General features: G+C 41.5%; 1 protein-coding gene across 1 annotated transcript in view; it reads left to right on the forward strand.

The window, feature by feature from the left end:
* The window catches only part of LOC119725105 (soluble guanylate cyclase 88E-like), a 29,528-nt gene extending 3,346 nt beyond the window's left edge, over positions 1–26,182 (forward strand). Inside the window, exons 2-10 of the mRNA XM_038196468.1 lie at positions 5,087–5,246; positions 14,311–14,410; positions 14,617–14,746; positions 15,771–15,917; positions 16,390–16,536; positions 17,463–17,619; positions 21,289–21,494; positions 22,474–22,613; positions 24,883–26,182. Coding sequence (XP_038052396.1) covers positions 5,087–5,246; positions 14,311–14,410; positions 14,617–14,746; positions 15,771–15,917; positions 16,390–16,536; positions 17,463–17,619; positions 21,289–21,494; positions 22,474–22,613; positions 24,883–25,408 — 1,713 coding nt within the window. The 3' untranslated portion in view covers positions 25,409–26,182. The remainder of the gene's footprint in view (positions 1–5,086; positions 5,247–14,310; positions 14,411–14,616; positions 14,747–15,770; positions 15,918–16,389; positions 16,537–17,462; positions 17,620–21,288; positions 21,495–22,473; positions 22,614–24,882) is intronic.
* The last annotated feature ends 363 nt before the right edge of the window (positions 26,183–26,545 follow it).

The raw sequence follows: 26,545 nt of genomic DNA on the forward strand, positions 1-26,545 counted from the left end.
CATTTTTAAACTGCACTGCAACAAAGGAATGTCTCCACAAGAATACAAATTCCAGTATTATTGTGGTATTTTGGTTAACGTTTCGTGTAGTGATCTCTTTTCAAAAGTTAAAGTCCAATTGGATCCAAACTTGAATCATAGATGCAACATGGGAATCATTATATGATAATGATGTCAAAGGTCACATACCAGGTTCATTTGATGTCAAGTTGTAAAAGAGGCTGAACATGTACAATTGCTCTCATTTCAAAAGTTAAAGTCCAAGTGTACCAAACTGGTGTCACAGATGCAACATGCCAACCTTCATATGATAATGATGTCAGAAGTCACATACCGAGGTCAAAGGTCATCTGAGGTCAATTTGTGAAATTGGCTGAAAATGTAAAATTGGTCTCATTTGAAAAGTTGAAGTCCAATTGGAACCAAACTTGGGTCGTACATGCAACATGGCAACCTTCACATTGATAAGTCACTCTTTAAAGATAATCACGAAAGCAGGCGAGACGCATGGTTCGAGAACCATCTTGTTTAATCACCCGGTCATCAATTACAACCTGTGAAGAGCCACTCTGGAAAAAAAGCAATTTTGAGGCGCTCCAAGGAAGAGGTCGTTGATACTAATTACAAACCTAGTGTGATTCGATCTTCCTTGTTGAATGTTATTGCTATAGGAGCATCTTCAGACCCCGGTAAAGGGTCGAAAAATGTTAATTTTAGTGTTAAATCAACCGCGGTCCGAGCTCGGCCAGTGACTGTTGTATACTCTCAATGCATTTCCCATTTACGTATTAAATTAAGGGAATAAATATGTGCTTGGCAAACCAGATAGGGGCATGGACGAGGATAATGGCCCGAGGCGAAGGCGAGGGACATTTTCCGTCTAGACGGTTTTAAACGTACTACCGGCCAAGCACATTATTTGTTCCCATTCATGAACATATTTCGGTCAACTTCTTTCAAGTCAAAACATCTTTCAAGTCAAAACAAGCCAGAAATTCACAATTACAGAAAATTTTGTTTAACAGTTTTACTTCATGTTTTCTGAAACACCCCTCTGGCCATGTTTATGGTATGTGCCTCGCACGCGTAGTGCTAAAACAATTTCCTTATATGGAAAATAGCGCGCTTGGTGCGTACATGACGCTGTGGCGCAGAACGCAGCGTTGTTTTACCGGCGGTTTAAAATCACCCATTTGACGGGCTGTCGACCAATAGGATTGAGTATACTGTCTCAGGTATTTGTGAATTCTGATTTACTTGGGTTCAAAATATCATTTTCTTCAATTGGAAGGTGTGACATTTGTTCGTATGAATACCAATCAACAGACCTAAAGCCCCTGTCACACCTTTGCGTATCCTAATTCCTTATGAGTTCCTTATCAAAAATTTTCAATACGCAGCCGTACGCTCAATTAACGTCGAAATGTTTTGATCACTTTGACTTATGTGCGACGCACATCTAGCGTACAAGTAACGAATTCAGCGCATGCATTGCGTATGAGATGCGTATGAGTTGCGTATGCAGTACACAACATTATTTTTCGGGCTGCGAATAGGTCAGTATGCAGTGCGCAAGCCGAGCTTATTCCGGACGCACCCGACTTATGCCGACCGCATGCTTGACGCACTTCTGAGCGTATTCCCGCCGCATTTCCGCCGCTCGCCGTTGCATCTGCGCTGCAAGTACGCTATGTATACGTCCAATACAGGCGGCTCATTATGCTGACGGGGTGCGTCACGAACACATAGCATACTCGTAACGCACTCGACCGATGCGGGACCGATGCGCTGCGTATTTATAACTTATGACCTGCGTAACAGCGTACGCAGCGTAGTTTTGTGCATGCCCAAAACTATCCTGCGTACTGGGCCGTACCATGCGTATATCTGCGTACATAAAACCTACACAAAACGATAGAGATGCATATGAGGTGCGTATTGTGCGTACGACTGCGTATGAAAAAATTTGTCAATGCGCAACTCATAAGGAATTAGGATACGCAGAAGTGTGACAGGGCCCTTAGACGTAATGACTTCACGTTTTGTTTACATGTGCGCTTTCCTATGGCAGCCAGTACACCTGTTTCCCCATAGGAAATCGCACATGTAAACAAAGCGTGACGTCATTATGTCTGGGGTCTGGTCATCCTACATGTATGACTGCAGTGTTCAACTGTGATTGCGAATTTGCGTCTTGTCGACCTCGTGTTGGCGGCAGACTTACCTGTCATGAAAACAGTGGTGCGCATGCTTACATTTGCGTACAGCTGATAAGATGTGGGTATGCATGAATTGTCAAGTCCAGTTCAAAAAAAGCGAATTAACTTCATTAGTGGCTGGATATACTGTGGTGGCGATGACAACGATTCGATTTACAGTAATCATTATACTTTAAAGTAAATGATCGCAACAAAACATTGCATTTTAAAATTCTTGGAAAACAAATTGATGGGTACGCAAATAGGCGGATATTGTGCAAAGAGATTAAAACTTAACTTTGTGTACGGATGTCGTTACATTGTGTAGCACTAACTAAAGTTAATAAAGTAAAGTTGCCAAGCTTTTTTCCAGTTTCCTGAATGAAACGATCGGAAATGTTCTCATCCCTGGAATGCAAATCTGTTGCAGGTTACTCCCCAGCTAATACCGGTACCCATTTGCACAATCCCGTGTGGAGAGAATCAAGTGGGGGAAAGGTGGCTTGCCCAAGGACACAGCATATGCTCAGCGGATGTATTCGAACCCCATCAATCTGATTCTGGGTCACTTACCCTGATCAACTACGCCACAAAAGGGAGGGAATATTTATTTTTATGAAAATGACACGCGAGGTAGAAATTTAATATTCCACTTATTCCAGCTTAAAACTCAGTTAAAGCACTTAGAAATGTAATATTCCCCGGTTAATTGCATCCTAATGTAACAACGAGGGAATTCACCGGGAAATTCAGTCGAGTCAATCACCTCATCATACGCACGAAACCGAAAGGTTGAAGTAATGAAAAAGTTAATTACACAAACGCCCTTAAATAAATAGAACTTCTCAGAACAGTGAGCTTGAAGTTGTAGTGCTTTCATGTTTGACCGGTCAACATGCCTCTCTCGGTGGTGAAAGAAGCTATCTCCCAAAAGCTTGGAACCGGATTTTAATCTCCGGGAATCACTCTGGTTGTTCACCAAGGCCCACTCCAGTCGAGTGGTACTCTTCACCTTCATCAGTCACAAAGTCCTCTTTACTTCATCAGTCACAAAGATGAGTCCCTTCCCGTTTCTGGTAAAATCCAGACGCGCCGTTTATTAATAATCCGTCTTGCGCCATGAGAGAGAAGCCTCACGCGATCATGTCTCTATGACATTAGATTAGTTGTCCTTAAGGGGATTCGGTCGCACTTCCTGTCTCATTCAAGGACCCTCTTATAGCCGCTATCCGGTAAGGAAACGCAGGGCGTTGTGGGTAGTTTCAATACTGCCATGACCAATGCACGTGCATTCCTAGTCTTGGCCAGGGAGGCCCGTCCAAGCAAGTTTAGCCAAGCCGCCTGCGCGCACGGGTGCAGGCACAATCAACAAGATGATATACATGAACAGTATGTCCCCCAAAAATGTCCGTCTAATTTATTTTAGAAATAACTACAAAACTATGAAGTCAACTTTGAAAATGTTTGATTGTGCAGATACTCCTTATCCTTGGTCTAAACCCCTATGAGTTTCATTAAATTATCACTGCACAATGGTCAATTGATCACAACAACATTTTGGACACTGTGACCAAGTTCCTTCCCCTAATCAATTTCAGTGCTGTGTTATGTAAGCTGTGTAAAATCTTGCATGTTTTGAGAAAAAGGCTGACTTGGTTTGGGATTGGAATCATTATTTTGCCCTTGGACATTAAACGGGGATCTGGCCACGACTGATAACCAGGCAAATGATTCCAATCCCAACCGCAGCCCTTTTCACAACTTGCAGGATTTTACCTAGCCTATACACAGCTACATAACACAGCACAGAACCTCATTAAAAGGCAAGGAAATGGGGACATACTGTACATTGATTCAGCTGCGTTGGAACAACATAACCTAAATCAGCCTTTAGGCCAAAAAAAAAAGTCTCCGGTTTCTGGTATGCGCGCGCGTCGCCGTAGCCATGCGCGTCGGCAAAATGAAAAAGTTTTTTTTTCAATGAAAGATGATGTCTCAAAAACCGCCAAACTCACTGGTTTGACTGGAATCCTGCTGCTGCACAATTTTAACGTGTTTTTAGATTGCGTTATGGTCGAGAATAAGCTTTATGTGGCCTCTCTGGACTCCCATATATTTGCACTAAGTTTAGTCGGGCACCATTTGCAGTCATCAGCCGACATTTGAAGCAAAAAAATCAGGTAAAAAAAAAAAAACCGCGTCGCCGCACCACTTTTTGGGCAAGCTCCATACCAGAAACCGGAGACTTTTGGGGGGGGCCTTAGCCAAGACCAGTGCATTCCAGATGCAACATACCATGTATCAACAAAACATGTATGCACTATAATGATTAATTTCGTTGCCTCCTTGGGCTGAACGCGAACACATACCACTTTGTGACCTGCAATAGGTCTTGACCGGTCACCGGCTGATAATGTTGCCGAAAATGGTTCATGGACGTCGGACATTACGAGCTCTATAGATCTAAACATTGGCGTAATTGGGCCTGTAAATTCCAAGACCCATGACCCAAACCTAAAATGCATCTCGTTGTACATGGACACCGGATCCATGTACTTCTTAAATTATTAACCAATTAGTTAGCTCCTGTACCGTCTAGAACCACCCAAGCACTCGATGATTTTATGGGTTCTCCAGTGAGTAAATACAAAGTTATACAGTGTAGTACAGGTGCTAAAGATTGAGGATGAATGTACTAGATACCAAAGCCAGTGGCATTATTTATTCCGGGTGTGTCTGTTTCGTGAAGGGATCTTTGTAGAGGTCATCAAGAGTTCAGCCCCTTGTTCAGCACCAAACAGCCGTCGGCTGCTTGTAATACAATTCATGATTAAAACCCATGTTTGTCCTTAAAAAAAAATAGGGTTTGTTTTTTTCTTGGTTTTTAGATACGGGCGCATGAGAACGTTGTATTCGAGGTTATCACGGTGAACATGGTGATAAGAAGCATGTCTACCAACGTGCCCTGCGTGGTACCGGAGCCTGAGAATCAGAACGAGGTTGCACCGTTAATGGCTGACGTCCCCGAGGACGACGAAGAGTATAAAGGTGAGGGAAAATTGGTTGGGTAGCCTACGGCGTGCTCCACAAGAAAAAGAAATGCACTGGAGCTTTTTTTGAGCGAAGTAGACCTTTTAGTTTGTACCAAAAAAAGAGATAATTTTGAAAAGAAAAATATGTTTCTAAAGGGACACAGTGTTTACAGATTTCTTTATCATTGCCTTGTCTAAGTGTGTTTCAAATCTTAAAACAAAAACTATCTGTACCAAGTGTAAGGGACATTGATCAGGAGTTTGTGAGGAACATTATGTGCATTTTGCAAGTTCAATTTGGATGTGAAGGCGGAACAGTTAAAAGCAACGCCTTGACGTAAACTGTTACGACGAGGTGATAATAACTAGTCTTGTTTGTGGCATCACAGCCTTCACAGAAACAAAATGTTAAGATTTAAGTGTGGTCTCTGTGACTGGAAGTAAGTCTAATTGTTTTTCAAAACAAACAATTTATTGACGCGAAAACCTTTTAATCCTTGACCTTTTTGGTGACTTTTACACAATTACAAAAATGTTGGTTTTACAGCACAGAGTTACCAAAGGAAAGCACTGTGTCCCTTCAGTGTCAAGCTGTGGATTGGCTATATAAGATATCTCGACCAATTAAGCTATACTGGTGACGTCACAACTGACCGTTGATCGAACTCTTGGTGGCAGCATTTTATTGTACCTATCAAAGGTTGTCGAGTAGAGACGTATTAGCAAGCGCACGTGAACTTTCGTGAACCAGTGTATAGCTTAAGGCGTAGTTTATGCATAATTTGCTAGTTTTAGCGCCATCAAGTGTCAAGTGGTAGTGGCCCCTTTACCACAAACCCGCAATTTGTAGTTTGTGTTTGTGCGTCGCCCAATAACTACTCCAGCCGACCCCTTCACCCCTGTTCCATGGGCGCCAAAACGGCAATGTTGAGCTATGACATGAACATCCTATTTCGGCGACCATTGTGTCTGATTTTCATCTTGTCCCAAACGCTCTCCGGGTTAAGATTCACACAACCTAACCGAAAGGAAGTCTTACATTGTTCAATATAACTGTATAAGTTCGTAATCATGTTATTTCCAAGGACAATTAACTTTAAAACTGCCTTTCGGTGTGCTGTTTTTACCACTAATATTCACATCATCAGTTATCAGCCTTACTTCATTTTGACTGCGAACATTGTATCGTGCATTGCTCTTTGTAAATCTCCAATCTTGGGCGTCCATTAATTTTGCAATTAACTGGTGTAAAGTCTGGCTTTAAAAAAACATTGAAATGGCTTGCTATCGCCAGTGGCTTTACTAATCGTCATGCTTAAATTTGAAGGGAAAAACCTAAGCGTTCGAGGCGCGGAAGACACCAAGTAAAGAAAGCGAAAATCAGTAGATGAGCATTCAGGTGTTGGTTTCGACTGGGTGTTTTAGAAAACTACACCGTGTGACTCAACACTTTGCACGTCTAACTAACAACGCAGGCCAAGTCCTACTCGACACTGCGTTTACTAAAGACGTCTGTTTTGTAGTCTCAGTCCAAGACTGTATTTCTATTCCCCTATTTTGCAACCAGTCCCGTGACAAACGCGGTTAAGTTTCCGCGGCGGGTGAGGTCTTTATCAACAACACGAATGAAAACCAGTCTTGGCAATATTGGCAGCGCTACCCTGGAAATTCCGAGCACATCTCACGCGAGTGCTTTAGCTTGAATACTTCGCGCGTGAGGTATACTCAGAATTTCTTGGTAGTGCTGCCAACATTGGCAAAAGAGTGGTTTTTGATAGCAACCTCGCTTGTCACGGACCGGTTGTATACGGGGAATAAAATCCAAAACCAGTTTTGTACCAAGACTATCTATTGTGCAAATCTGAGTATTCATCTGAAAACCACAATACTTTCTAAACACAAAATTTCTTTACTCAACAGTGAAATTAAGGAAACATGTTGCAGTCATTTCAATGCAAGCACGCGCTTTGCTTATTTCGCTGCTAGCAGCTGCTTTTTTCGAATCTTTAGTTTTTATAATCTGTTAGTTCTGCCACTGGGTAATTCTAAAGGAACACTAAAATACTAACCCGTTCCCTTGGCTAATACTCCACTCACTACAGAAATTCATAGCAACCGTTTTGGACATATAAATTCTGTAAGAGGAATAAGTAAACTGTGATCATGCTGTTTGATGTAACTTTTGTGAAGGAAAGCATAGCAAGATTAAAATAATTCTCTAATTAATAAAATGCTTTCTCAATTTGTAGATCTTTTAAGTAGGAACGACTCGGAGGTTTGCAGATAATATGTTTAGATGGAAACACATTTAGAACCAGTCTCGATTGTTTTCTCATTAAAGTATTTTTTATCACTTATCATGGGGTGCTATGGTCCAGCGGTTACGGTGTTCGACTCGTGTGCCGTGGTACATGGGTTCGAATCCTGACGGGGAACATGGTGCTTGTGCTCTTGAGCAAGGCACTTCACCATTATTGCTTCGTCCTTCGGATGGGACGTAAAGCCGTAGGTCCCGTGTGTTGTGTAATGCACGTTAAAGACCCCAGTAACACTTATCGCTAAGAGAAGGGGTTTGCCCCGGTGTTTCTGGCAGTGGCTGCAATATGCGCCGCAGCACCTTGCAAACCATTATAAAGGTGCTACATAATGGGTCTCATATTTCTCATCAACTTTATTTACCTTTCTTTAATAATCGACATAATCTCCAGCGCCTTGAGTACCTGATTGTTGGTAGATACGTGCGCTATATAAGACTCCATTATTATTATGATTATGATTATAATTATTATGTAATTAAAGTAAATGTCAATAAAGGGTTGATAACTGCACTACTTTTTCTCTCGCTAAATGCTCACTTGACGTCGTGAAGTAAAGAATAAGTTAGTCAATCGAGGAGTGCCCATTGCCAAAGTGCCCGAGGGAAAGGTGCCAGGAAAACAGTATAACAAAACAGGTAACAAAACTGCCAGCCAATCATAAACAGAAAGCTGGCAGGTCAGATTGCTACATGGGCATGCGCACACAAAAAAGTCACCTTCGTTCCGCACTTCAACGAATAATCAGCCAAATTTTGTTTTGGTTATTCGTTCATACTGTAAGTGTAAACCGTGGTTTTCTTTTTTTTTTCAAAACTGACATTGGAGGGATGTCGAGTGACCCCTGGTCACAAAAAAAATACGTTTTTTCTTTAAAACTTGCACGGCACTTAATTTTCATAAATGGCCTCTTTTTGCAGTAGTATCTAGCTTTAGTTAAATCATTCTGCACCGCATGACCATTCTACTAAACGCCTGTTTTTAGTATGTTTGCCAATTCTTTAGACCTTCTTGAAAGGTTCTGTCTTCATGCGAATGAAATTTATTGCCTGAGGAAGTGTTTACTGTTTTGCTGCCGTAAAATGGTCCGATGATGCTGTGTTTTTGACTTTTATGTGCCTTTATGCACAACCAATGATGTTGATAATACACGATTGGTGTGAACGTGATACATTGGTGTTACAAATGTTACCAGTGAAATCAAGTGTGCACCAGCGGCGTATGGTTAGCCGTTTTAAAAATCATATATAATTCCGTGTAGGAAGGAGTGTGCATGTCTCTATAGGTTCTTTCGGGGACTCGTAAAACTCAAACTTCAATCAAGTTGCAAAAACTACGGTGTACATTTGCATCACGCGGTGTTTGGATTAAGCTGCATCTGCCATTGTGTTTATGGAACACCATATTGTTTGCATTTATCATACAGGTTAATAAATACAAAACATCTTTCGTTAGGCAAAATGTCATCATGCTCTTAAGCAACCCTTTTGTCTTAATTTACAGTTACATATAGTAATCATACCATGATAATTCATACCTTTTATATTCCATGGTTATTTGAGTTTGACCATAAATGGTGCTATCGTAACTATGCCTACAAGATTCCATAGGTGACTGCAGTAGAAACAAGCTTCTGATACAGCACGAGAAGAGTTCTCCAAACAATTTTGATTCATTGTTATTCACAACAGATTATTTATTGGTTTAACTGCTAAGAAAGCATCCTTTGTGTACAGATTGGGAATAAAACATATCATCGCTTTGTCTTCTGTACTCTGACATATTGGTAGAAGGTTTTTTTCCTCTTCAGTTTTCTGTGCGAGCATCAATTTGACAACTTTCTGTCCAATTCAAATTAGCAATGTCCGTAACCATTCCCAATCTTAATGTACAGGGTGAGTAAAAAAAAAACGAAACCCAAATGTCGGGAACATTGTTTTAGTGAAGTTCTTAATGTAGCACTTCCCAAATCTATGATATAAAATCTCAATTCATACGCTTTCTTTTACTACAAGAATCATTAAAATCACTCATGTACTTTTCAAGTTGCGGATTTTTAAGTACAACCACCGTTTTAAAGTTCTGTCCACTGATCACAAAAATGTTCTTTCAGCAAAACGAAAATAAATCACAGAGGGATGTGTGTGAATCGTTTTCGTTCTGCTGAAAGAACGCACACCTTTTGTGTGATCCGTGGACAAAACTTTAAAACGGTGGTTGTGTTTAAAATTCCGTAACTTTAACATTACGTGAGTGATTTGAATGATTCTTGTACTAAAAGCAAGCCTATCAATTGGGCTTATATATCCTATATTTTGAAAGTGCTACACGCAGTACTTCACTAAAACAGTGGTCCCGACATTTGGGTTCGGATTTTTTTACTCACCCTGTATTTCTAAAAGTACAACCAAACTAATGACGCATACCATTTGACATGGTAATTGCTGATGATGATCCTTATATATTTCGGCCTGGTTTGGGACTCATGAACGGCAACCATGACAAAAGGTGGATTTATGAACTAACGAGCGGTGTTATGTGTCTTAACTACAGAGTTGTATTCAAGGCGGTCATTAGTCAAATCGTAAGTCATGTCATGTCATAAGTAACAAAGGAATGTCTTTACCACAGTTCATTTCACGGCTTTGTCGCTCGACTTGCGACTTGTCATTGACTTGTGTTTGACTTGTGATGACTTGTGATTGACTTGTAGCAGCTCTGCTGTTTTGAAGTAAAGGTAACAGTAATCGGCTTTGGTCTTACAAAATGGCGCTGTTGCCACAAAATAAACATCATCTGACGTGATTGCATTTGCAATTTTATGCCCAACAACTGCATGCAAATGTTTCTCTTTCCATTCCTACTTTTCTGTTCCTAAATGCTCTGCCCTCTTTTTGTTTTTATTAATAAAAAAGGTTATGGGTAAGCTTCATCCAGATCGCTACAGCATGCACTTTAATGAACTGCAAATAAAAGAAAGCATGAGTGTTCTTTTAATTTGTTTGTTTTGGGGTTTGTTTCTGTATAATAACTACTTCTTTTACATGATCAGGGAATTTTTGGGGGGCGGAAAGTGCGATATATTTTACCACTTGCCTGTTTCCTGTGCCATTGGAGTGAACATAAAACAGTCGTATACCAGTCAATCTTTTCAGGATGCGATTGTAATGAATGATTGTAATGTTATGATGTTGTTTTCTGGTCAGATTCGAGGTACTCCATGTCCGACGAGGATGGCAATGGTAAGCCCTCTAGAGACAGAAGTTAATTAGTTTTTTGTTTTTCACAAAGAAGGAGATGTGGTGCTTTAAATACAGTATTGAGCACTATGTGTTAACAATGAAGAAAATACACAGGAAAAGCAAAGCTCTAAGGCTTCACATAAATATTTTTATTTAAGCGGCTTTTTCACCCTGTTCACCCTGATACGCATATACATCACGGAACAAAATCACTTGCCTGTAAAGTGTAACTGGGTCGTTGGAATCTTTTTACCAACAGTGTGGCAGTTCTCTTGCATGTTTATACTCTCTGCTTTGAACAGGATTGGGTTGAACAAGTTTCGTGTATCCTCACTTTTGCCCTCAAATTTTAGACTTTATGTTCGTCTCTGTCTTTTTTTATGTTTCTGTGTAACTGTTTATGTGTTCTCAGTGTGTTGTTTACTAGCAATCGCTACATATTAACAGCCAGTCTCGCGTCTAGTTTTAGCAGCAACTGCGCAAAGAATTTGCAGATGTCGCTGCAGAGTTTAGTACGAGGGCCCAAGAAAGACGTACGGTATTGTGTTATTCGCACGGTGTTACAACTGATAATGGAGTAACCAACAGATAACGTATCACCAACTGATAGTGTTATACCTCAGTAATAGATCGTGATGATTTATTGGTCGAGAACCGAGCACGTGATGTGCCACAAACAACCATGTATCATGTTAAGGTACACCCCGTGGTACATGAGTGATGTACCCCACGAGGTAAACAATCAAAAAATGAGGTTTCAGTTGTAAAACTTTTCTCTTCGTCAAACATGCTTTCCGGTAGTTGTTCGCGTAACTCGTAGGCCTGTAGGACATTTTCGTGGTTCGTCTCCGTTTGATGTACTTCAATTTCCAATGTTTCTTCTCTTCAGTCATGTGTTTTCGTGTCTGTTCTGTCATTCACTATTTCCTTTCATTCTTTATCGCCGTCTTACGTAAATTTACCCGACGCCAGAAGTTACTAGAAAGCACTCAGAGAGCGCAAACCTCCGCCAAGGCTGAACAATTTCCCGCCATATTCAGTACACCCAAAAGAAATACTTGCATAAATGGTGACGAATCTTTAAAACAAAAACTGGATCCAGATCCAGATCTGGATCACTTCCAGAATCTAATCGATTTTTTACTTGTACCAAGGATCAACCCCCCCCCCAAAAAAAATCATTCAAATCCGTCCATTACCTTTTGAGTCATCTTGTTAACAGACAAACCAACCAACCAACCGATGAAAACATAACCTCCTTGGCAGAGGTAATAAGGCATATACCTCTAGCGCTCGATTATCAATCGGCACCTATTTGAACCAGTATTACCCACTGGTCGTGTATATATTTTAACTGTAGGCAACAAATTCACACCAGGCATTGGAGACCTGCTGTTTGTCCTGTCTCAGTTTCATTTATGGTGGCCTTCTAACATTCCAATCATTTGGAGTGATGTCCTTTATAGGCCACGTTGCCTTAAAACGACTTGGATTGGTATTGTACTTTTCTGAAAGATTTCTTCCGAAACACTACGAAACGTTGCTTATAATCACATTAATCAAGAATGTCTTAAAACCAAAAGAGAACATTGACATCCGGCCAATTTCCTGCAATACATGCGATTCTATAGCAGTTGGCCAACAAACATGCACCTCACGAAGGTCATTTTCTAAACCACGACTTTAGTCCATAAAGTTTGGTCATTTTCTGTTATTGCCGCATAAAATCCTGTCATAAAAGGCCACTGTTCGGTGTATTTACATGTGGTTTGAACTGAATTTAAGTGAATCCAGTAATGCAGATGAAGCCGAGGATACATGTTTGGTAAACGCCAAACAGTCGTTGGACGTCATCTAGTCTGGCGCCGCAGACGCCAGACGGTGTAGTTAGAATGGTATCACAGAGCTATTAAAGCAGGGAGCCACTCTTCTTTTTAAAACATATATTATGTCAGTGTGCATATTTTTTTGTTTGTCATAATACAAATATGTGACTTCATCGAATCACGCTATACAAACTGACGGCATTTTTGGCACCATTAATTAACGCCTAAAGCTTTTATATAAACCAAATGTTTTCAAAGGATGTTGAAAGTCTGCGGAAACGATAATGATATACTTTCAAAGATCATCTGAACAGCACAAAATTGAGCAGAGGCGTAGACAAGTCGTTTTTCGTATTTGGTATATAGCAAAGTTAGTTATGTATTCGAATTTGCATATTATTTGAACGAATGTTCCTCTTCCTTTAAGATTTAGTGGGATGATTCCACCTTTTGCATGTACAAGGAAAGAATACATTTGCTTTTTGCTGACTTGTGAATGCCCGGTCTTTCCAGTTCTATAACTAACACTTTGCGCCTATGTAGATAGGTATAAAATGTAGATCAAATCGATCCATTGAAACAGCACGGCAATGTTGACAATTTCCTGTACGTAAAAGAGAGGCCATTTTGAAAATTTGTGCTCCGCATTTTTATGTCAAATTGATCAGGTTTTCTTAAACATTAATCCCGTACTTCGAATTTCAATTATATAATATTGATTATCTTTAACAAAAAAATGCTTAAGTCAGCGAAATATTTCACATTTTTTTTGTATATCCGTTGAAAGAGAAACCTTTTTCATGGATACTTCTCTTCGTGTGGTTTCCAGCTGAGGTCTTTATACGTTTTTTTTTTCATTTGGCTTCATCATATCACGTCATTGCACTTTTCATCCAAGTTTTACATTTAAAACTTCACGGAACAGTCGACCTACGTACTGCTGTGCCGAACGTATCCAACACATATAGCGAGAAAAAGTCGTGTATGAAATGTGAGCGAGCTAACTTTTTGTAGGAAACGCCAACCAATTGCCTTCATTTTTATGTGAGATCATAGCTTCATGACACTATAGTTACCTGAAATGACCAAAATATCTGCAACGGTTGAAGTGTGTATGAAAACAAAGTATCAGATAGCAGGTCAAAGTCGGCCTGAGATTAATAAGAACTTCTGTCAAAATCTAAGACTTGTTATCTTTCGGTACCACTTATGTCTTTATGTTCTCAAAGTACTCTTTGTCAATTTGAATTGATTCTAGTATTGAATCTGATGAAATATTTGAAAAGCTGCTACTCAGCTGAGCTTGCTAGAAAGAAATGAAACAGGTTGACTTGTGAACAGTCAAACTGGTGCCCAGCTGACGCTGTACACGGCAGGATGTAAACTTTGACTACTTCTTTTAAGCGGTATTCTGTCTTTGCTTACGATTTGTTTTTTAATATGTAGAAAAAAGGTTGATTGTCTATGCAGTGATCGGGTCATTACTTTGTACATTAGTTAGGTGAATATTCGTATTGTATAAGACTGGTTTCTTTCCTCTTTAAAACCTAAGAAACACATTAGTTTGTAACATTTCTGACGTCATGTGACTCGCCTATGCTTCGCGTTCTGTCAGCCACTTTATGACGACTTTTGTTACTGACGATGAAAATACCATACTTTAGGTAACTGAGTCCACATTCTTTTACGGTAAACAGAAATCATTGCGGAAAATTTACATCCCCGGAGACTACGTTTAAAGGGGCAGATGAAGTACGTTCCGGAGTGGGAGGGCTATGTCTTCCTTGCAACACCTTTGTAAGTAATGCTACTGTCACTTTAAAGATGTGTCGTCCATAATGGGCAAGGGAGGCTAATAGCTTTTAAAATGTCCTTTTATTATTTGATTCTTTTTCTTTTGCGGCTACTTTGATACAATAGCTAGTTAAAAAGCATTTAATCAATTGGAACAACATTTGTGCAATGGCTTGGTAATCGAAAGTTTTGGCTGGCCTCCTTTCCAGCATGCCGAACCTGGAGGCCATGTTCCACACCGGCCTGTACATCAACGATCTCAGCATGTACGACTCGAGCAGAGACCTGGTGTTAGCTGGTACGCAGCAGTCCGCTGAACTGAAAATCGCCCTGGATCAGGTAAAGACCACTCGTCTGACCACTGAGAAGGGCTGGAAATCGAAACACCAGTCTTGCAGTCCGCTCTTCGCAATGTTGTAATTACTCCGAAATTTCTAGGTCAAACAAAAATCATTTTCACAAGTTCCTTATTCAAACATAGGTATGTAACATGTACATCGGTTGAACCATTGACCCAGAATTTCATAGCTGAGTTGCTGTGGTCCAATGGTTTCGACTCGTGTGCCGTGGTACGTGGGTTCGAATCATGATGAAGAACATGGTCCTTGTGCTCTTGAGCAAGGCACGTTACCATTATTGCTTCGTCCTTCGGATGGGTCGTAAAGCCGTAGGTCGCGTGTGTTGTGTAATGCACGTTTAAAGAACCTAGTAATACTTATCGCTAAGAGAAGGGGGTTTGCCCCAGTGTTTCTGGCACGGTGGCTGCAATATGCGCCGCAACACCTTGCAAACCATTATAAAGGTGCTACAGAATGGGTCTCATATTTTTCTCATAAATTTCATTTACCTGTCTTTAAAAATAGACATAATTACCATCGCCTTGAGTACCTAATATTTGGCAGGAACGCGCGCTATATAAGACTCCGATGTTGTTATAGCCAAGCACCAACCCAAGTAACAACAACCATACATTATTTACATGTTATTAACTCACTATGGCGTAGACGACCGTGAACCGGCAGGGCAGGCATAGTCAATCATCCTGTCACTAGAACCGGCAATAAACCCTGAGTGATAGGCTAGTTGTTTCCGATCCTTTGAGATCTATGACATCACAAACAGCCTCAAGAAGTGCAGTACCATCCTGGAATATGCAAAAACACAGCGACCCTATGTAACCGAGGGATAATGTAAAAATCATTTGTTTACGACGTGTTGATCAACTACAAGCGCCCTCTAGAGGAAGACAAAATGAACCAAAGTCAACATAGTGATGTAGCTATTACGCTTGCTACCAGAAATTATTAATTGCTACATTGAAATCAGATCAATTTTGGTTCGTTCTGATTTCTTTTCTTTTTAGGAGCTACAAAAGAGCGCCCAGCTCGAGCAGAGCATGCGCAAACTGGACCAAGAGATGAAGCGCACCGATTCGTTGCTGTACCAGATGATCCCCAAAGCTGTAGCGGATAAGCTGAGGCGAGGGGAACCAGCGACAAGCACGTGTGAGGTACATTAAGCTGTCATTGCGTTCAGACTACCAGTGCACTGGTAGTCTGAAAGCTCGCTCTCAGACAAAAAAAAAAATATTTTTTTTAAATTCTCCCTACATCATGCGCTAAAGTCTGCAACTCGCAAAGTCTGCCACAGATATAACTACATGTCATGTAACCTTTCTTCAATTCCAGTTTTTAATCCTAATGTTTACAAATTTTCCTTACCTCATACAAGGACTCGCAAAGTTTGCCAGAGATACAGACACATGTAGGTTAAGCTCTTGTTTGTTTGTTTGTTTTCCTTCCGGGTTTTCACGACGTCGCGATATTGTTCAGGGGAGCGTTTGTCTTCTCCCAGATTTACGTGAAATTTACCTCAATCATTTTGCTTTGGGCTTTTTAAAGACCTCACGATACTGTTTAATGACGTGATTGGCTTCACGCAGATCTACGTGAAGTTGCACCTCAGATTGGTTTTGCTTGCAGGTATTTAAAGACGTCACGATACTGTTCAGTGACGTGGTTGGCTTCACGCATATATGTTCACGCATTGAGCCGATGCAGGTTGTCGCCATGCTGAATGCAATGTACACGAAGTTTGACCAACTCAGTGAAGCCCACGAAGTCTACAAGGTAAGACACGGTCAACTTAAGTTCACGCTCGGGAATTCACGCACCAACTTTGTTGTACATTCACATTTCATTCACGACCACAGTTCTTATTTTGCCTCGCATTGGTATCCATTGGTATAGTGTCCCACAGTTGGATAGCTGGAACAAATTGCCTGAGAGTGCCATCCAAGTGCCCACACTACTCTGCTTCAAGCAGAATTTAAGTAACTTGGTTTTTAATGGCCAAATGAGGCCACCTTAACCCTTCCACACTTCTCTTCTACATGACGTGAAGATGGAGGTGTGGCCTTCAAGGTATGTTTTAGGTATGTTTATTGCAAATATTATCACAAGTAAGTCACAATCAGTTCACATGTCCAGTCACAAATAACGATAAAAAATAACAAAGGGATGCCTTTGTTACCTGTCATTGGAATAAGTTGGGACTTCAGTTGCGAGTGATTGACCTGTGCTGGACTAATTTCTTGCGAGAACTTAAAGGGTCCATGCAATGAATTTTTCTTTGGAACATATTTTGTGCATCTTTCTAGTTTTCTACTCCTCTTGAATGTATGGAAAGTAGTTGACATCTTTTGGTTAATTGTATTGAAAAGAGTGCTTCTTTAAAAAATATTTTCCACGCTTTTCCAGACAACTGAGGGCGATGTTGCTGTGATGTCATTTCAGAAAGGCACTGTTCAGTTTGTGGGTTATATTGTGAACCCAAAAGTTTGCTCATTGAAACATATGTGAGACAGTTTGCTCATTTGCTAACTAGCCAGACTGTGTGGTTTGTCGATGATAATGTTACCATAGGTTATTATAGGTTGCGCTGTGTTACTACGGTGCAGGCGCAAGGAATGATCGGTTTCCTTCCGAAATAATCGGCGGGATATTGTGCTTGAAAAGAGCTCCTCTATATTTCCTTTGATTTCTCGTAACTGCAGGTTGAAACTATTGGTGATGCCTACATGATCGTCGCTGGTGCTCCGCTTGCAACGAAGTTCCACGCGGTGCGTGTTGCCGAGATGGCGTTAGCTATGAAGAGGGACATTGGTTCCCTGCAAGATCCCTCAACCGGCCAGTCGTTGCAGATTAGAATAGGTAAAGACATTGGAAAACGCCGACGAGATAAGGCTGTTTTATATTGCTATAATTTTGTTTTAAAAAAAATAATAAGTACAGAAATAATATAAAAATAATCGTCATTTCAATACAAACACAGACGATCCTGAGAGCAAGTAATTTTTGGCATCACGGTAAAGTCATTGACCGTAATACGCATGCGGTAAACATATCACGTGAACGATAAATATCGTCACCGACACCACGAAGTGACCTTAACCCCCGCGAAGTGGAAAATGTGTGTTTCGAGATACAAGCGATTTAAGTTGGTGATGTTTTGAAACAGTGATCCGAATATCGCATAAGCCTCAAAATTCATATTTTTTTACATTGTCTGAAAGCTGGGATCTTGAATGTCACGTTGATGTATGATTTTTATTGAAAACAAATAATATCAATGAGTTATCAACTAATTAACCTTAAGGTCACTTCGTAAGAACTCTAAAATCAGAATACGCGCTGTTCTAGTTTTCACGAAGTGACGCTAACCATGTGTATTAGCTAATGGGTTAGCGCTACTTCGTGATGACGCCAGAAGTGAGTCGCGCGTATCACGTGACATTTGTGTTACTTCGTGAAAACGCAAAACCCGTTTTTTTGACGCGTAGTGTGCAGGCAGTTTACATGCAAAAGAATGGTATAGTACACTTCGTGAAAACGCATTTTCCGGTTTTGACCTATTAAGTTGCAAACGTTCATTAATGTTAATTAATGTTTTGACAAAACTAATTAACTATGTGTTTAGTAACTTCTTGAGGTGATAGATTATGTGTAATTAATCACAAATCAGGAAAAAATCGAAATCGTAAAATATTGATTTTTGATGTTAGTGTCACTTCGTGGTGACGGTGACGATATGTCACCTGATTCGGAATAATTTGTTATATAGCTTATATTACATGACAGTCGGTATGGTTTCGCCATTTAGCGTTTAGCGCTAAATCTTGTTGTTTTGCTGCGCGTTCCTGACACGCACGCGGAGGAATTTTAAATGTTCTTCTTTTTTTTCCAAAAAGTGAATTTTCTTTCCTTAGACCCCCTTTACACAGGGCTGCGACCTTTGGGCCTCCCTTGTGCGACCATAAAAACAGGCAGGTCGCCGTTGGAGGCCCAAAGGAGGCTGAATGGTTGCCTAGGTCGTTCAAAGGTGGTACACAGGATGTTTAGACATCGCCATGGACGCCATGGTCGCCGTAAACTTTTGAACATGTTCAAAACAGTCGCACAAGGGTCGCCGAGGAGGTTGGTTGCTCAAAGGTGTCTCGAATGAGGCAGAAGGGAGGCACAAGCATTGCCGTGGTTGCAGAATGGATGCACAATGGTCGGCCAATGGTCGCCACGTATAGATCCGTTCTGTTGGAATTTTAATCTGGGCGATGTTTCTGCCTCCTTTGGCCGACCAATAGCGTGCACTGAACGATGACTTGTGGCGACCACTGTGCCTCCATTCGGCGACCACGGCAACCCTTGAGCCACCATGGCCGTAGGTTGCACAGGGGAAGCACAGGGGAGGCAGGCAATTGGCTCAGTGGACGCACAGGTCGCTCATAGCTCGACATGAGAATGCCCGAAAATTGCAGTTTTGGTGGTTCAAGGGAGGCACAAGGATCGCTGGAGCAGTTACACAGAAACAGGATTTTCTGGGTTTAGGCGACCATTGAGTGTCCTGGCCATTTTTTGGTCGCTCATAGGTGGTACAAAGGTCGCAGCCCTGTGTAAAGGGGGCCTTAATTGCGTTTAATCAAGTCCTGATGATCGATAACATAAAAACAGGGAAGTTTAGTCCGAGAACCTTCACCCTCAGTCTGGGGATGCCGAAGTCATTCCTTTTGACACGTGGGTCTTAATGTGGTGCTACAATCACCTCGCCGGAAGTTCTCGCTAATCTGTTTTCGCTGCGTCGGTTGTCGCTGTAGTCTCAAAGTAGTACGCTGGAACTTCAAAAGATTAGTGATCGGAAATCCAACTTGAAAGTTTATTTCCCAAGGAATCGAGAAAAAGAGATGAAGCTGGTTTAAAGGGCCTTTTAATAGATCAGGCCATCATCCAAACCACTTTTTCTTTGTCAACAGACTTGGATTTTACCCGATTTTCCGCTTGACGCTATCCAAATACCACATGCGGTGAAACAAGATCTCCTGAGGCTTTTGCGGTGTGTTTTATCCTGTATTTGAATAACGTTTGGTCGAAACTCTACTTTAAGAGGCTTCACAAGGGAGATTGTGGTGCTTTACAAATTCCACCAGAGGTGCATTCAAATATGACCGCGAGCGAAGCCAACGCGATGCGGTCGTTAAACTCTCTTTTCTCACATCGGTCGACCAGATGAGCAGTCGGCACTTTATCTCGCTATTATCGTTTTACTGTGGTACAATATTTATTTCTCTGATGCCAAAACACGGAGTAATCCGTTTGCAAATGCTATTTATGCAGAGATTTGTCACGTATTACTTCGGATGGCGTAGATCACATTTTGGTGCGTGTTTGTCCGAGGAAATTCTAATGTCGAGTCTAGTAATGGGCCCAGGGTACTTTTGGCAAACACCAGAAGACATTTGTTTGTTTTTTTTTAATATTTCCATGCGTGCAATGATACATTGATACGTTTAACTTTTATGATTTAGGTCACAAGCGTAATCAAGAGGAGATCGAAATGGCCACGTGCTTCTTCCAAAATGCCACACTATAGCACTGAGTGTTCTGGCCGTGCGCCTCAAGCGTAGGTGCCAGAATGTTGGACTTTAGTCGGATTAATGGTGTCCAATACAGACCGTGGCGTATCCAGCGGGGTGGGGGGGGGGGGGCAGGGGGCAACTTGCTTCCCCCCCCCCCCCTCCAAACGCGGGATTTTTGTTTTTTAGTAACTATTTCCATAAATGATATAGAAAGGTCTGACATGAACGACAAATAAAGAAAACCAAGCCCAAAAAACAATTACAATGCGTCAAAATGTCAGCAACAAAAAAAATGACAGCACGTAGATTTTGAATGCTGAATCCGCAAAGACTTTCGATTGTGCCCCCCCCCCCCCCATTTTCAACAAACGATGAACGCTCGAGGACAGCAAGGAATCTGTTGTTATCCCTTTGTCTGTCTGTCCTCGGGGTGAATTAATACATGTACGCCTTTGCGTATACGTATAAGTGCTGAGAAAACCAAGTTGCAATTTATGTGACAAAAATGCTCAATGCAAAAACGCAATCCGACATATCTGGTACATCATTTTCAAGAATTTTAGGTTGATATATTTAAAAAATAACTGTAAGAAATTTTGAGCGAGAAGACAGAAATTCGTATGTGTTGTTCCCGTGTCAGCCGGCTTTTACACAACTTTCTCTTGTCACGTATGAGAAGAACGCACGAAGTGATGGCTCCGCACGTTAAATCAAAAGGGGATGCATGAAACAGGCATGAATTTCAAACGTGCCGAAAATCTTTATTGACGTAAAGTTTACAAGTTACTATCTCATTCCAAAACTAAATTATTTTTGTTTACAGTTTTTGATTTTTTAATTAAAGAAAATTGCTAAACACTTCTTTAACAAACCTGATAGTGAATCATGTGTACCCACAAAATGGCGTTGTTTATAAAGGCAACATAATTCGCTCCAAAATACATCTATTGAGCAATCTTGTTTCGATTCGCAGGTATCCATTCGGGGATGGTCGTTGCCGGAGTGGTCGGCCTGAAGATGCCCCGCTATTGCCTGTTCGGTGACACGGTCAACACCGCCTCGCGTATGGAGTCCACGGGTGAAGCAATGAGAATACACCTCAGCGAGTCGACACGGGACTACCTGGAACAATGGCCATTCTATATCCTACTAGAGAGACCAATGCAGACAGAGGTCAAGGTGAACAGTTTATTCAAGTTTAAAGAGGATATGTTAAGAAGGAGTCCATCCTCCTTGCACAAGAATTCTCTCCACTGTTGTAAAAGAGGCTACGCCCCAATTTTAGCAATGGCCCCGACTACATGAGTTGGGATCGCCCCCACAAAAGTTGGGATTCCCCAAATATATTTGGGGCCATTGCTAAAAGTTGGGGAATCCCAACTGTAGTTGGTACGGTGCTGTAGTTGGGGCGTAGACAGCGATAAGGTAGATGTGAATACTGCCGTGTCCGAACAGGCTTCCAGAGCTCAGGCTCCAATGGGTGCAGACCTAGACCTGGCTCTAGACAGCTGATTCGGATGCGGCCGGCCATTGCTACATTATGCTTGGCGCCCACGCGAAGACGTCTTGGCGTTGTGCACATTTAGATCAAGATAAGATGAGCGTGCTTCGAGTTAATACGCGTGCGTACCGCGCCGGTGTGCATACGCGTCTGTTTATACGTTGTGCCATGTGCCCAGTTTCACGGAGATTGTATGTATTACCTAGCAAAGATACCTGCTTAGCAAAAAATGAGATATTTTGGCAGGAAACCTGTTTTTAGGCAAATATTTTCCGTGCTTAACAACTACATGTGCTTAGCAGCTTTATGGTATCGGCTTCTGCGCACTACGGTCGTCGTGAGTTGTCACACAGCACCACCCACTGCTACTGCATTGCCTTACCATTTGTGCTTTGCAGAGACAGGGTGTCAGACCGGTCCGAATAACGCTTTGTTAAATGAGTGATGACTTTTTGGGGGTGGGGGGGGGGCTTTTCTACTACCCTAGCTAGCTGGTTTCCCTTGCTAGACGCCAAAAGGATTTTCCACTCTCTTTGCTCTGTTTACGACTCTCCCAATCTCCTTGCCTGCTATTAGAAACACTCTCTCTCAGCACTTAATACTCACGATTTGGCCAGTTGACTTTCTCACGCGTAACTCTCCTTTCTTTCTTACCAGGGCAAAGGTCACATGAAGACGTACTATTTGATGGGGAAGGAGGCGGTGGATGACTCGGACCTGCCCGCCGGTTTCTCTGGGGACGAACACATGAACGCCTCAAGGAGCTCCCTCAACTCATCCACAGAGTCACTCAGAAGGTACATGAAAGTATCAAAATCTTGAGGGCGCTTTAACGACGGAATGAGGGCGCTCTAACAACGGAATGAGGTCACTGTAACGGCGCCATTTTCTGGGTACAAACAGTGGAAATTTAAAGTTTAATGGGAGCAATAATCATTTAGAAAATTTATTTCAATATGAGAATTGATGAAATTACAAATATATTGTTAAATCATAGCAACAATGCAATTTTTATGTCAATAGCCCGGAAGTGCCACGTCTGTTTGTACCCAAAAATGGCGTCACTACAGCGCCCTCGTGTGCTCAGAAATGGCCAATTGCTGGTCACAACTTAACTCGAGATTGGTCTGGATAATATAACGCCTATGCCTGAAAACCAGCACATCGCAGTAAAAATTGCACCACAGCAAAACAAAAGTAGTGTTATGTGCTCGTATCTGCTTTTGCCATGCCACCTTCTGTTTTTGCATGTTAGCACACTTCACTTTCAGTGTTGCTGTAGTATTTTGCTCTATAATGTTGCGAAATGAATGCGCAATGTGGCGATCTTAATAACAACGGACAAAAACTAGTTTGTACATTCAGACGCCCTGCGCCCGCCCAATTTGGTCATTTTTATTACAAGCTATATACTTTTTTTGGACAAGTCAGATTTAAGACCAAACGTGTACTGGTCTTTTTTTTAATTTCGGCTACAGGCAGTACATAGTCTTGGCCAGCAGCTGTACAGAATTATTATTAACCGGCACCAGTTGTAATGTTTCTTCATGGGCTTGGATTTCGAATACTTCTTTTTTAGTTATTTTTTTATCTTAACTTTGCTCGTAATTTTGTTTCCCAGACTCCTGAAAGTCAAGTGATATATGGTATGTACTGACCACTGATGCTTTTGACTGCCAATGAATCAGAACGTAGTAACCAGACTAAACCTGTTCAAACCAGTTCAAACTTGCTCGAACCTGTTTATATACCAATTCTATCCGGTCCCCATGCATTTAGCGGGCATCTTCTTAACCATTCATATTTGGCTATGTTTTTTCATTGCTGTCACTGTATGCTTCAAAGGATTAACATGTTCGTGTCTGTAAGTGTAAAGTCACGTGATCGTGACGTCATTTCAAATGTTTACGCTCGTGGCGGGCTACCTTGAACGTTTGCTTTGTTTTCTGTCTTACATAACACCGGGCTGCTTGGGCGTGCATGTTTCCATAGCGAAGAATGTTTTATTCGCTTCCTTGGTGGTATTTTTTTCGGTTCAGTCTTGTAATGCGTTTTCGTTTTTAGGACAAATACTAACACCTTTTTTCCGTTGTCATTGTACTAAAAATGTCCCACTAACGTAAACATTTTCGCAAATATCCCTAATTTTGGTGGCCCGGTTCTAGATTTGGGTAATGGGTGCAGCTCAGTAAATAAACTCTCATAGACACCAGTGATAAATCCCCATACTTCAAAATTCTTTTGAAAATACTAAAAACTCTCACAGGTGTTCAGGCTGCACAGAAGCATGATTATAAATAAGGTCGTCTTTAATTTCCTTTCAAATTTTGGTGGGTTGACCATTGACTTTTTTAGAAATTCTCAGCCAAAGAAGTCCACCCCTAAAACGAATGATATTTCCCAAACTGTAAAAGTAGCCATTTTGAAAAGGGATCCCTCCACAACATGGCTAAAAAGCGCCACTTTCGGACCCAGTTGCATCCGAAAAGCCCAGCATTGGCAGCCGCAAGTCCAGGCCAGAGGTGCAGTGCCATATATGTCTCCAATCCCCCAATTCCATGGTTCACAGAATTCTCTAGTATGGAATAATTTGAATGTATAACTTTAATCGTGAGCTCGGCGGACAGATGTTTTTTTGCATAGTATTTACAGGGTTGAACCCTTAGGGGGCCGGCTGTGTTTATAAATGATTGTGTTAACTAAGGATAGTTCATGTAGATATATTTGTAGAAACGTGAGAGTCTATAACGGGGTGAGATATACATTGTAGTTCGAAGTTCTGAAGTTAAAGTGGTTGCTTGCGTTTTCTTGGTGTTTTGTATGTTCTTGGTTATACAGAAATATTTATCTCTGGTAACATTAACTTCCATGCATGGTGAAAGCCAAATTATCTTTATCATTCTACACCAAATTCTTATATTTATTATTCACTCCAAGTGAATAAGTCTTCCACAGCTGATCACAAAAACTTTAATACATTTTGTTATGTTGACTAAACGACATCGGTTGATAATGAAATGTAAAATTGAATTTTTTTTTTTTAACTTTTGTCTCCCTCTTTGGCAGTGCAATTAGTAAAGGACGGGGATCGTTCGAGGGTGGAGGTCATAGGTCACTGATGTCTCCAAGCTACACCCCGGTCAACCTAGACGCGGACCGGCCGCGTTCAGTGCTTTCAGGCATCGTAGAGAGAGACACTCTGGAGGCGCCCAACCCGCACGGCTCTCACCGGCGCATAGAGGGCGCCACCTCGCCCAAGAACCGGCACAAGGAGAACGCCGCCCTTAACGTCAACAACTCGCGGGGGAGTTCAGAGGTCACGCACGACGTGCCGGTTGTGAAGATCCGGGATGAAATGAGGGCGTCGTTGGAGGAGAAAGTGAACAACAACCTCTTCGACCCGGGCAAGAACCAGACCAATCTGGACCCGGTGGGCGGTGCCGAGATCAAGCCGCCCGCAAACAATAACTCCTCCCAAGAGGTGGGCACGCCGAACGATTACAAGTCCAACGTGAAGAAAGGCAACGTGTCGCCCATCAGCAGCACGACAAACTCGCACGTGCAACACAGCACAACGTGTGTCCTTATTTAGGCCAAGTGCAGTTATTCTCAAATTATTCAAAACGTCAGATTTATAAGAGATAGTTTTTTGATAATGAGATGCGATGTCACACTTCAGACATGCGCACCAAGTCCGGACTCGTCGCACAAATACGCATGCGCAGTATAGCCGGATTGGGTTACCTTTTTCCGGAATGTGGCTGGGTCCCATTCTCTTGTCTTAAGCTTTTGTCTTGGACTTTTACGGTTACGCATACAAACTGCCTACACTACGCAGCCGTAGCTCTGGAAGCCCGTTGCGGTCACGGCCTGTCTTAGTTTGTTCTGAACGGAACCTTACGATTTGCACATCTCCCTTGCTCAATTTCACACCTATAGTCGCACCTGACCCTATATTCTGTTCTCGGCACTCGGTATGTTGTGTGCGGCACTTCACAATTCCAAAGAGTACAATGTATCGAGCAAGCACTTAATGCTATGCCTACAGGTGTAAACACGCGAAAGACTACAAAAAACGGTCTTTTTTCCACAAAAGTCCGACATTTTACCTGTGAGGCTTTACATGTACTGATTAATTTCCAGGTACCATGCAAGCCCCACTCATATATTTCAGAATAACTCATAATACAGACCTATTAAAGCCTACGGTATACAAGTGTATACGTTTTTGTATCCCTTCCTGGTTTCTAAGATCCCCAGTAACGGCATTGTATTCAAAGTACAGGGCGAGTTTAAAAAAAAAAGAAAAAAAAAGCGAAACCCAAATGTCGGGACCATTGTTTAAGTGAGGTTCTGCATGTAGCACTTTCAAATTCTAGGATATGAAAGTCCAATTCATAAGCTTTCTTTTAGTACAAAAATCATTCAAATCACTCATGTACTCTTCAAGTTACGGAGTATTAAACACAACCGCCGTTTTAAGGTTCTGTCCACGGATCACAAAAAGTTCAGTGTTCTTTTAGCAAAACGAAAACAAATTACATAAGATTGTGTGTGAATTGTTTTCGTTTTGCTGGAAGAACGCACACCTTTTTGTGATCTATGGACAGAACTTTAAAACGGTGGTTGTGTTTAAAACTCCGTAACTTAAAAAGTACATAAGTGATTTGAATGATTCTTGTACCAAAGGAAAGCTTATGAATCGGGCTTTCATATCCTAGATTTTGAA

Source organism: Patiria miniata, unplaced genomic scaffold, assembly GCF_015706575.1.
Source record: "Patiria miniata isolate m_02_andy unplaced genomic scaffold, ASM1570657v1 HiC_scaffold_1, whole genome shotgun sequence".
Classification (NCBI taxonomy): domain Eukaryota; kingdom Metazoa; phylum Echinodermata; class Asteroidea; order Valvatida; family Asterinidae; genus Patiria; species Patiria miniata.